The following is a 12,270-nucleotide window of genomic DNA, read 5'->3' as shown; positions in this document are numbered from 1 at the left end:
CAATTAAATTCTCATGTACTCAAGTTCCTCACTCCTACCTAACTTCTACCCAAACCTAAACAAAAATTTATTTCCCACATGAACCTACCCACACTAAGTTCTATACGAAATCTCAACACACTTTCCCACCATCTTATTCACCCTCCATCAACACATTTAATCAATTTCTCCCCCTAACACCTAATATGTATCTCTCGGCTATCCTAGTATTGAATGATAGTGAGCTTAAGTCTAGACATGTGCTTTATGCATCACACTCATGGTTCATGCCTCTCGTAGTGCATTTATTGGTATAACAACCAAAACATCTCAATTCATGCAAAGAAAGTCATCATGGCATTTAAAACCCCAACACATTTTATAGTCTCATACACTACATAGTTTGACAACATCCAAACCTTTCAACCCATGCAAAACAAATTAGAGTAACAACGAAACACTACTACGTTACAACGAACCATCCCCAGCCAGTAACTCGTGGTGACCAACAACACTTGTTCTCCTTAGAACTCAAGTCTGCATTCTTTTATACAACATGTTGCTACCATCAGACCTCTCGACATGCCCTTAACACCTACGAAAACTCACTTAAGTACCATGGGTACAATGTCCACACCACTCCTATATTCACGTCACTTACCCCTAATCTGTTTGCAGACACCTTGATAGCGTATGACTCATACTCACGTGAAATCACACTCCCCCCTCAAGTACATGTACGTTATAGAAAGATTATAACCATGACCCTTAACTTCATTCTCACAACACCCCGAACTCAATGAGATAAGCCTTACATGCAACACTTTCTCGAACAGAAAACTCACATTGTTACAAACTATATATGTGTATATAATGATGCATCTATTCAGCCTATACGCAAACCCTAACCCCACTCCTACACGTGTTCCCTCCATAACCGCATAACACCAACACTTTAAGTAAAACCCTATTTCATACTGCATGAGAAATCATACTCCTAAGCACCACTCTCATAGGAAAAGACTACAATCTGAAGACATTACACTCACAAGGAAGGACCCAAAAACCCTGCAACAACCCAAATTCAAACCTGTCTCGTTGCACCTTGGTTTGCACTTAGCAAAAAAAAAATGCTAGAACGTAAAACATAATTCAACCAAGATGCTTAAACTAAAAGCAAGGTGCACCCATTACAAGAAAAGTTGGAGTTACATACGACCAAAATCCGCATGTAACCTCCAAAATCCGTATGTAATGATCGTTACATATGGACAAAAACCCATATGTAATGTGCTTGTAGGGAATGTTACATACAAATTTATCCGTATATAATTACATACAAATTTATCCGTATGTAATCACCAAACAAAATGGAAATGTAGTGTTCCTTGTATCATTGGCAAAGACTTGGACAAAATTTTTAGACATTAAAAATTAAACCACATAGACCTGGACAAGATTTCACAATAATACTTAAATCATCATAAACAAACATTTCACATTAATACTTTTAAATATTGTTTACATGACTAAACAATGTTATAAAGAAGTTCTAGATTATTTAATAGAGAGTCATACAAATTCTAAACATAACTAAGACTAATAATCACAATAATAATTTTCATCTTCAGGTTGATGTTATGGTTGATCTTCTAGTTGATGTTGTGGTTGATCTTTTGGTTGATGCTGTGGTTGATCTTTTGGTTCATCTTGTGGTTGAACATCATTCTGTGGCACATTTTCTGGTTGATCATTCTGTTGAAATCGAAAACAGGGTTCAACCAAGATGCTTAAACTGAAACCAGCGTGCACCAAAATGTTGAAATTGAAAACAAGATTCAACCAATGCAATAAACATATAAGAATTATGAATATAAATACAATGAATGAGTTACACCATCAAATCCACAGAGTTTATACAAAGTTAATGAAAAACATACACCATGTACAATTACAACGTATAGGATTAACTCTCTTTACCTTCACTCTCAGCTAACACTCTTACTCTTCTTTTGATTTAAAGGCTGCCTAACTACTCCTTTGTTGCAGAAACTGTGATCTTTTCTCCTCTCTACACTCATGGTGGTCTATTTCCCTCTTCTCCAATGCCTCTCCAATATTTATATCTTCCAAGGACCTAACCTTTAAAAAAATCACTCATACGTTATATCTTTTCTTTTCTTTATCTTTAAGACCATTATATATATATATATATATATATATATATATATATATATATATATATATATATATATATATATATCACTTCTATTTTAAAAAACCGTTTACATGAAACAATATATCCCTTACACACTTTTTTTTTCTGTTTTTATTTTAACAAAAATGTTCTTCAAGACTCTACATTCACCACTCCTTCTCCTTCTTTAAAACTCTTTTTCTTTTTAAATGCAACAAAATCACATTTTGTCTTTTCTCTCTCTGACTACTATTCACTTACGTTTTATTTCCAAAATGGAAAATGATACTTTAACAATAGCATTTGACAACATTTTGACACGGGTCACATGTCACAACGTGATTGGTCCACATGGAAAACAAAATTAAAAAATTAGAATGACCTGGAAACAGAAAATAATACCATTACCCATATGACCAAACATTTCTAAAGTTATGCAATATCAAATGATGTAGGAACCTATACTTATCATTTACTCATGGTCTTGTGACATTTAGAAGAGATTTGAATGTCAAACTTAGCATTTATCAGTAAGGAACCAGAATTCTACTAATTTCAAAACATCATCCAAGAGTTTAGAGAAAACATATAGCACAAATTTGCATACAAGCCTTCTATTCTTTCCAAACTCAGACTTACAAGGTATTTATTCAGTCAATCATCTAGTTCACTCTTACAAACCAAAAAAATGCATACTTTCCTCACAAAAAACCACAGCAACCACTATATGTTCTAAACAACTTCATCCCACATTAAACCATACCACCAAAAACACCCGAATAACACAACAATCCATAAATGCCCAAACAAATTTAAACAAACTAAACCAACCAAACACAAAAAAATGAATTACCCAAAACAACAGAGGCAACCTTCATAAAGCACCTCTTATGGCTTCCAAGTACGTTGTTTCCAAAACACCTAAAGTTTGGTGTCTACAACGTTGCCTTCAACAGCGACAGTCCGACCAACACTAACGCTTCTTTGTGGCTGGGAGGGAGGAATATCGGTGGGTGGGTAGACGTCCACGGCGGCACTCCGACAGACAACGGACCGCGACGCTCTAGGGAAGAGGCACAGAAATGGAACGGTGGGTGGGTAGAGACGTAAGCAATGACACTCCGACGACAATGGGTGAGTGGGAGGGAACTCCTTCTCTCGTAGGTTTGATGGGTGGGAGGAAGCAACACTCTCTCTACATTTCCAATTCTGTTTCCACGTCATTCTAATTTTTTAATTTTGTTTTCTACGTGGACCAATCACATTGTGACATGTGACCCGTGTCGAAATATTATCAAATGGTGTTGTGAAAATATCATTTTCCTTCCAAAATACATACAAAAGTACCAACTTTTAATAAAATAATACAAAAATATCCATATAAATTATAAAAAAATATCATATATAAACAAAATAATAAATAATAAATTAATTTATCCATTAATAATTTTAACTAAATCCATAAAACTAATTCATTTATTTTATTATATATTTTATTTTATTAATTTTTTTTTCAAATTTTACATAAACTTATTCTAATTTACTTCAATCTTAAAAAAATAAATACATCAGTCAAAATCTTAGAAAAAGTACAAAGAAAATAAAAATGATAGTTTTTTTTAAATTATAATTTTTTATAAAATAAAACTTGATTAACTAATTTTCTATTTATAGCTTGATCTTTTGATAATAATATAATTAAGTTCTACTTATAAAATGTATTTTCTAAGTCTTTATAAGAATATTTTGGAAAGTTACATCGCTTTAAATTAAAGAGTCACAAGATACTCGGAAATGAACATCCATCTCATGGGTGAGTAAATTAATGGACCCACCATTTTGGAACAAAAATGAAATGTCTCCTTTCTCCTTTAAGGCTTTACGAAACCAAGGGCATTTGTTAGTCATCCTTCCATATAATGTAGGAAGTTCCACAATTAGATATTGGCTTTTTCTATTACCAGGAATTAAAAAAAAATCATATAAATTTTTTAGATTATTTAACAATTTAAATTTATTCTAATAATTTAAAACATAAACAATTATAAAGATAACTATTGAAACAAATACATTAATGTTCTTCCTCAAACCTAATTTAAAAAATTAAATATTATTTATCCTTCTATCCAATCAATACAAGATTTTTTATTTCAAAACCAAAACAATTTGAAATAATACTGTCAAAATGAATTCATGCGCTATTCTTACAATACTATAATCGTACCTTAATTATTTTTTTACCATGTCTTGATATTTTACAATTAATTTAATCTAATAGTAGTAATTATTTAAAATATTTATTTAAAAATAAGTCATACTTATCCTGCAGGTGTCGATAACATCACGCAACCGAAATCCAAAATCACTTGTCTTCTTCAGCCACGTGCCCATCCAACTTTCTCTCTGCCTATATACATAAAAGTCTTTATATACAAATAAAAAATTATTATTCTAAATTAAGTATACTAATTCATTTTTATTAATTGATTTTTATGTATGTGATTATTTATAATTTTCATAAGTGTTTTTATTGGGATAATAATTGTAATAATAACATTCTTTTTTATCAAATGACTCAAAATATAAAATATATACTTATGTTCGTACTAATAATACAAGGAGAATAATTCATTTTCTAAATTTGTAATTTAAGATAATACAACAACCTATCTAAATGGTGATTCTTACAAACAATCTGTAAAAATATTATTTTTCCTTTAAAATGTCTAAATTTCTAATATATTAAATGTAATAATAAAACTCTTCATTTCAATGTAAGTACCTTATATTTCTGATTTGCTTTTAATTATATTTTTAAAAACAGAATTGTATGCTGTAAATCACCCGTATGTTAAAAACAACTCCATGCTATAAATCATACTCTATTATTTTTATGTTTATTGTTATTAATTTTTAAATATAGTGGCACTTTTTTTCACTAATAAATGTATCAGAATCTCTTATATTATGTAATTTTTAATTCTGTATTAATATAATTATTTCTTTTGTGTAATTTAATAAGATGTAGTTTTAATTCTTTAAAAATTTTAAGGGTAAAATACCGTTATTTCTCCATATTGATATTTGAATTGTAACATAATTAATTTATAACGTTTTTAATATAATAACACTTGGATTGAAAATATTAACTTGTATTAAGACATAAATAAATTTTAATTTTAAATCAAAATTGAGAGATTAAAATCTTAAAATTTAATAACACTAATGTAACATGTTATATTATGACAACATAAATCAATAACCTTATAATTGATCCACACAATTGTTTATTATTAGAATTCGAAAAAATATCAATAATAAGCTAAAGTTGTTTAATTTAAAAATAAAAATAAAGTATATAAATACATTTTTATAAGAATCCATATTGCATATATATTTAAGATTACAGAAAGATTTAAGTCTCGCTAAAAATATAATATGTAAACCAATTTTGAACATTATGTAATTGTAAGTAGAAAAACATGCATTCCTTTATGTTTGATAAATAAAATGAATTTATAATACAAATAATACTATGAAAAATCACTTTTAGTTAAGGTTTTTGAGAATTTTAGACACTTTTACTAATAAAAGAAACCTAAGAATATAAAAAGTTACAATTCTTATTTCTAAAATTTATGATTCTTTAATTCATAAACCTCAATTTCAATTATGTACAGCTGTGAATAGAAAAATTCAATTATGTACAGTTGAATTAAGGTAAACTCAGATTGTATTAAGAAAGAACAGCATCATAGTCAACATTCAAAGTTCATAACTTCAACCTCTGAAACCAATTCTTCCTTGTCTTCTCTTCTCTTTCATTGAGAAGAAAATGAACAACCCCAACACCGACAGCTTCTCTCTGTTGGGTGTTCTTCATTCCCCCCACTTCTCTGAACTTCTCAGGGATTTCGCCACGCGAGAACTCAACGCGTTTTTATGGCTATCTCTTGTTGTTGTCACCACCCTTTTGCTCAGAAGACTCTTTAGCCTATTTGGGATATGGCGCAGGGCTAGAACCATTCCTGGGCCTCCCTCTTCCTCGTTTTTTGGAGGCTGCAAGCTCTTTTCCCGTCCAAATTTCACCTTCACTGGTGGGTTCTCCATGATCATTTCTTTTCTTTTTCTTTTTTCAGATGACAATGATCCATAAACTTATATTTATAAGCTTTTTCCTATTCAGTTATGTAGAAACTGTTTTTCAACTTTAACTTAATCAAGAATATTTTGTAAAAGTGGAAATTCATTCAAAAGGTCTTATTTGTCTTGAATCTGACACAACCTTTTCTTTACTGGAACTTGGGACTTGCTGTGAAATCATTGGCTGGTTGTTGTTTTTTTATCCCCCCCTGGATTATTTGAATTTATAGTTATCATCAGAAAGAATCAGTTTTTTGGATTTTGCAAGTTAATGGGTGTTACTGTGATATTGACCTTGTTTGATATATGACATGTGATATGAGTTTTACCTTCGATGCCATGATTAGTTGAATTTGTGGTTATTATCAGAAAGAAAGAACCGGTCTTTTTGGTTTTAGTGAAATGGAGTTTGGTTTTGGTCTATTAATCTGGATTTTGCTAGTTAGTATAATATGGGGTCTTGTGATATGGGATTTTGAATGTTGTTTTTTTTCTTCTTTTATATTCTGCCGTATGGATTAGTTAATTCTGTGGTTATTTTCATAAGTAATCACTTTCTTTCTTTCTTTTACTCGGTGGGGTCTTATTCTAGAATGTATATTAAAGGGATTTTGTGCAGTAATGTCAAACTCAGGTTCTTTTGCAGTTTTGCACTTGTAGTGATGTGCTGTTTGCTCTGAGTAGTGATTAGTATTATGGCTGGATGTAAATTTATAAACTAATTGTGTACTTATCCTTTTTTATTTTCAGACGTGTTGTCAGAATGCCATAAAAAGTATGGACCTATTGTTAAACTGTGGTTAGGTCCTACTCAGCTTTTGGTGTCAGTAAGGGATCCAATCTTAATCCAAGACATGCTTATAAAAGCCGAGGATAAGTTGCCTTACACGGGAAAACTGTTTCATCTGGCCTTTGGACAATCAAGCCTCTTTGCCCCTTCATTTGAAAAGGTGACATGTGAATTATGGTGTTTATGACCGAAGTTGAGATTGAATTATGTAATCTGTTCCTCAATCTTAAAATGCTGTGGTCCATTCAGTTCTGAGACCTTCTTAGTTCTGTTCGAACTACTCTTTTGTTTGGATATTTTCATTGTGAATAATTTTAGATGTTGTCTGCAGAAATTACAGATCCTGACATTTTTTTAGTATGATGTTCTCATTCTGACTCTAGCAACTTGGAATGTAATTTAAAATTTTCATAGGTGCAAAAGAGAAGGGAATTATTGGCAACAGAGTTAAACGAAAGATTGCTGAAGAATGGTGATATGATTCCTGTGAAAGTTGCAGACTTTATCACAGATAAAATAGAAAACATAAAAAAGAAAGGAGGTATTGATTCCAGTTTGGTTTCTCAACATATCGCTTTCACTATAATGGGTGTCACATTCTTTGGAGATGGCTTCTTGGCCTCGCCGAAGGCTGCAATGTATGAGGAACTGTTCATGACCATAGCTAAAGATGCTTGCTTTTGGGCCTCCTATAATGTTACTCCTTTCTGGAGACGTGGATTTTGGAACTACCAATGCTTATGTACAAAGTTGAAATGCTTAACTCAAGACATCCTTCAACATTGCAGAAAAGGATGTAAACTATCTAGCCATACTAAGCATGATGTACATAATGAAAGTTCCAATAAAGAAATGAAGTCAGCAGATGGTGCACAATGCTGTTCTGATGATGAGTTCCAAGATTACTATTTCTTTCGAGATCTTAAGGATCATCAAGATGGTAAAGAAGAATCTTGTGGGAATGTAATGCGCATGATATTTCACGGATGTCAAACTACCTCTGTTCTAATCACGGATGTATTGACTAGGCTTGTCATGCATGGGGAAATACAGGATAAGGTTTCATTCTCTCTGTGGTGTATCCAATTCTGTGAATAATTTTATTTTATTTTGCTCTCCAATGCTAAAGAATTCCTATAATGAATATTGCTAAATCATGATGTAGATTTGATGAATCTATCTCTCTACAAAATTAAAACTAGGGATGCACTTTTGTTTTACAATCTGCTCAATAAAAGGAGGGCTAGTTAAAGTGAATTTGTTTTGATATGTTGAAGATTCATATGAACTAGAGAAAAAACGAATTTACAGTATATAAACAAGTACAAACTGGTTTTATAAGGTTGATTTAGGCTTAAAGTCTATTTCTTAACATATTAGTTTAGATTTTTTTTATCTTTTAGGATAGACATTTTCTGTTAAGAAAATGCACTTGGTCTGTATCTCTTATTAACCCTTGCCAGTGGTTCTGTCTGCTATATACAGCAGCTCTGCTATATGCATCTGCTCTTGTCATAGCAAAAGTTACGTTTTCTCATTTTCATTTTAGGTGAAATTTCTTTATTGTTGTCAACACTGTAACAAACTGTTATTCTAGTATCTTTTGAAGAAAAACTATATTTCTGTTTGAATAGATTTCATTTACATGCTCAAAGGTGGGTTTAGTGCAGGATTTTCACTATCAAACTCTGCTTTTTAATTTGACTGAAGGTTTAATCCTTTTCGACATCCCTATTTATGTACGAATGTCTCAATTGGGTCCTCGTTTTCTAAAGTGTATCAAAATGGTCCTTAATTTTGAAAATTGATATCAATTGAGTCCTTTCCGTTAAGTTGGCTGGACGGACGGAGTTAAAAAAATTGATGAGTGGATGCTGAGATGACGAACGAACGCTCGTCCACCAGCGAACGAACGCTCGTCCACCAACGAACGAACGTTCGTCGACCACCGAACGAACGGTCGTCCAGTGTGGAACGAACGGTCGTCCAGCAATAAGAGGTCGACGAGCGTTCGTTCTCTGGTGGACGAGCGTTCGTTCGCTGGTGGACGAGCGTTCGTTCGTCATCTCAGCATCCACTCATCAATTTTTTTAACGCCGTCCAGCCAACTTAACGGAAAGGACTCAATTGATATCAATTTTCAAAATTAGGGACCATTTTGATACACTTTAAAAAACGAGGACCCAATTGAGACATTCGTACATAAATAGGGATGTCGAAAAGGATTAAACCTTGACTGAATGCAGTTCTTGATGTTTGCAAGCCCACCTGGTGCTTATTTGGCATGCTTTTGCAGGTTTATTCAGAGATTAGAATGGTAGGAAGAAACCCATCGAAATATGAGCATGAAGATGTTTATAGGATGCCGTTGTTATTGGCTACAATTTATGAATCTGCACGTCTTCTTCCCACTGGTTCAATGCTGCAGAGATGTTCTTTGAAACATGGTGAGATGTTGCTTCTCAAGCATAGTTTTTTGTGTACAAAAACTAACTAATTCATAATCTTTTCAAGTTATCTTGCTTAGTAGTGGGCACTTCATACATGTACTTATTTGTGCATTGCTTGGTTTAACGTTAACATTGTGATATCAGTTGGGAGCTAGTATCCCATCTCCACAAAAGCACGTTAAGTCACTGTTATTTTCATTCAAGATTTCTGTTGAAGGAGAGAAAAAGAGATGCTGAAAAGTATCTGTATGAACTACACCACATAGTACATTTTATATAAACTGGCTACAGTAAATCAAGAAACTATGGGAGATTTGATTTCTATATGCATGATATGTTATGCCTATAAATTCGGTTCAAATGAAGATGGTGGTATAATTCTAAATATCATAATTAAATGAATATACAACTCATAATGTAAAAGAAAAAATAACTCCTAAGTGATAATCTAAGATACTCCACCATATTGTAACATGATATTATCAGATATTTCTATCAATTTAAAAATACAGATTTGGATATTCTAGTTCCAATAATTTAATTAAAAAGGGCTAGTTTAAACGGTAGGTTGTGGTAATTTATGCAATAGAAATATGATGTACGTGCATGATTTGGAAATAATTGTTTTTTAGTTATTCTTAATGTATATTTGAGGATTCCATTTGTACTCCTACTGGTATTTGTATTCATTAATGCTCCTCCTTACTTCAGACTTGAGCTTTGCATCTGGTGTAACCATTCCTGCTGGAGCTGTATTGGTTGTACCAGTTGAATTGGTACAGAAGGATGAATTCAATTGGGGGAGTGATGCAAGTCATTTCAATCCTTACAGATTTCTCTCAACTGTTACAAATAGATCAGGTATGAGCATTTGTCATCTCACACCTTCCCCATTCCTCTTCCACCCTTCTAATTTGGCAATGTCAATAAGAGAGAAAAAAATCTGTCCATTTGGGATTGAAAATTGCTAGTGTAGTCTGATGGGGTCTTTCAAGAGATAATTACCACAGAGATATAATACAACACCAATGAGACATTAGTCCAACCCAAATATAAGAGATTGACACTATCTTTAACCAAAAACTTTAATACAAGATGTTCAACTTGGATTCCCAACATAATCATTACGATATTAAACCTTTATATTCAATAAATTGTTTATATGTTCTCTGTAGGTGGTAAGAGAGAAAAAATTGTTGCTCATCTATTGCTAATCTTTGATATTAAACTCTCAGGTTCTGCTGAAGACCTTTCTAGTAGAGGATTCAGTTCATTTGTACTAAATGATCCAAACGAAAATGCAGCATTCTTGCCTTTTGGATCAGGTGCACGGGCTTGCATCGGACAGAAATTTATCATCCAACTTGTTGCCTCAGTGTTGGCATCATTGCTAAATAAATATGAGGTTTGTCCCGTGAACCAGCACTTTTGCTCTTGCTTCCTATGTAATGAGAGAAAGACGGGAACACAATTCTATACCATAAAATTACATAAAGTCAAATATCAAGTACTTGCCAATTCAGCAAAGGAAACAACATATAATGTAATGTAAAGCAAGAAAATAGAAAATGAAAGTAACTGACTGAATGCAAAGTGTTGGTACACTTATTATGGTGAGGATTGCTTTTACTTATATACTTAGCATTACTTATGTTAGATCTCCAACAATTACAAGTATTGTCTGAGTTATGATTCCATTGATGTTACAACATTATTGTGTTATAACTTTTTCAATTGTTCTGTAACTGATGTTAGTTTTGAATGCAGATACGGCTTAGCACAGACTCAAATGATGACTCAAACACAACCTTGAAGAATAATCTTCTGCAGCGTCATCCCAGTTCACGGATATTATTCGTGAGAAGGGACCAGTGAAAGAAAAGAAGCACAAACACACTGTGTAGATAATAAACTTGGTGTTGTGATTAAAGTTAACAACACCAAAAATATCTGGACCTTTCCTTTTTAGTATCACTACACTCCTTTTTCCAAGATGAATGGGGAAGTTCTCTGGCTCATTGTGGTGTTTGGGAGGATGAATCTAACCTGAGTTTCTTAGCTCAAGTTTTTTTCCTCCCTGTTTTTAAACATTGCCCTGGTGTTGGCTTCAGGCCCTGACACTTATTTTTTTGGTGTTTTAAGCACTTTGGGTCAATTGTTTCTTTGGAGCCTTTCTCTTCTCTGGATGTGGATCTTTTGCTTTTCTTATGTCATCAACTTTTTCACTTCTGAAGGAAGTTTGTTCTTGTATCTGATATTTTCCAAATAAAATGTACTTACTTGGATAGTTTGAAGTACCCCTTATCTATCAAAATATATGTGGACCCTCTTGTTTAGCCTAAGGGCATATTCACCATTTTTATAGTTTTATATTGATATTAGAATTGTAGTGGAAGTTCTATGTCTACTAAAGATGAATTTAGAAAATATATGTGAGTTCAAATTTTATTTTACAAACTGATTCTGTGAGTTTGAGTTGTGTTTAAAGTTTATTTTTTAATATGGTATCATAGCATGGGTTAAAAAGTCTGAGGTTTACAGCTTCATGTGCTTGAGTCCCTTAATCTTTGTCATCTACTTTGAAAATATAAGTAGGCGTTGGTATATAAATCTTTTAACTTAGACAACGGAGGATTATTATACCTTTTTTAATATTTAAAAATATAATAATTTGTTCTTCTCAGTTAGATTAAATTTAATTAATACTTGAA

General features: G+C 32.3%; 1 protein-coding gene across 1 annotated transcript; it reads left to right on the top strand.

Moving 5' to 3' along the window:
• The first annotated feature begins 5,936 nt into the window (after positions 1–5,936).
• LOC148201616 (uncharacterized) lies at positions 5,937–11,908 on the top strand. The gene is made up of 7 exons (XM_088110785.1): positions 5,937–6,273; positions 7,070–7,269; positions 7,524–8,168; positions 9,406–9,556; positions 10,271–10,420; positions 10,795–10,964; positions 11,327–11,908. The coding sequence occupies exons 1-7, from the start codon at positions 6,012–6,014 to the stop codon at positions 11,432–11,434; spliced, it is 1,686 nt and encodes a 561-aa protein (XP_087966911.1). The 5' UTR covers positions 5,937–6,011; the 3' UTR covers positions 11,435–11,908.
• Positions 11,909–12,270: the final 362 nt, after the last annotated feature.

This window comes from Vigna umbellata, chromosome 3, assembly GCF_029865625.1.
Source record: "Vigna umbellata cultivar VRB3 chromosome 3, Vumbellata_1.0, whole genome shotgun sequence".
NCBI lineage: Eukaryota > Viridiplantae > Streptophyta > Magnoliopsida > Fabales > Fabaceae > Vigna > Vigna umbellata.
The sequence above is the reverse complement of the archived record's forward strand: the minus strand, read 5'-3'. Positions and strand labels throughout refer to the sequence as shown.

Coding starts and splice junctions, on each gene's coding strand:
- LOC148201616 (XM_088110785.1), top strand. CDS start 6,012: ATGAACAACCCCAACACCGACAGCTTCTCTCTGTTGGGTGTTCTTCAT. Junction 6,274..7,069: donor TCCAAATTTCACCTTCACTG/GTGGGTTCTCCA, acceptor TTTTATTTTCAG/ACGTGTTGTCAGAATGCCAT. Junction 9,557..10,270: donor GAGATGTTCTTTGAAACATG/GTGAGATGTTGC, acceptor TCCTTACTTCAG/ACTTGAGCTTTGCATCTGGT.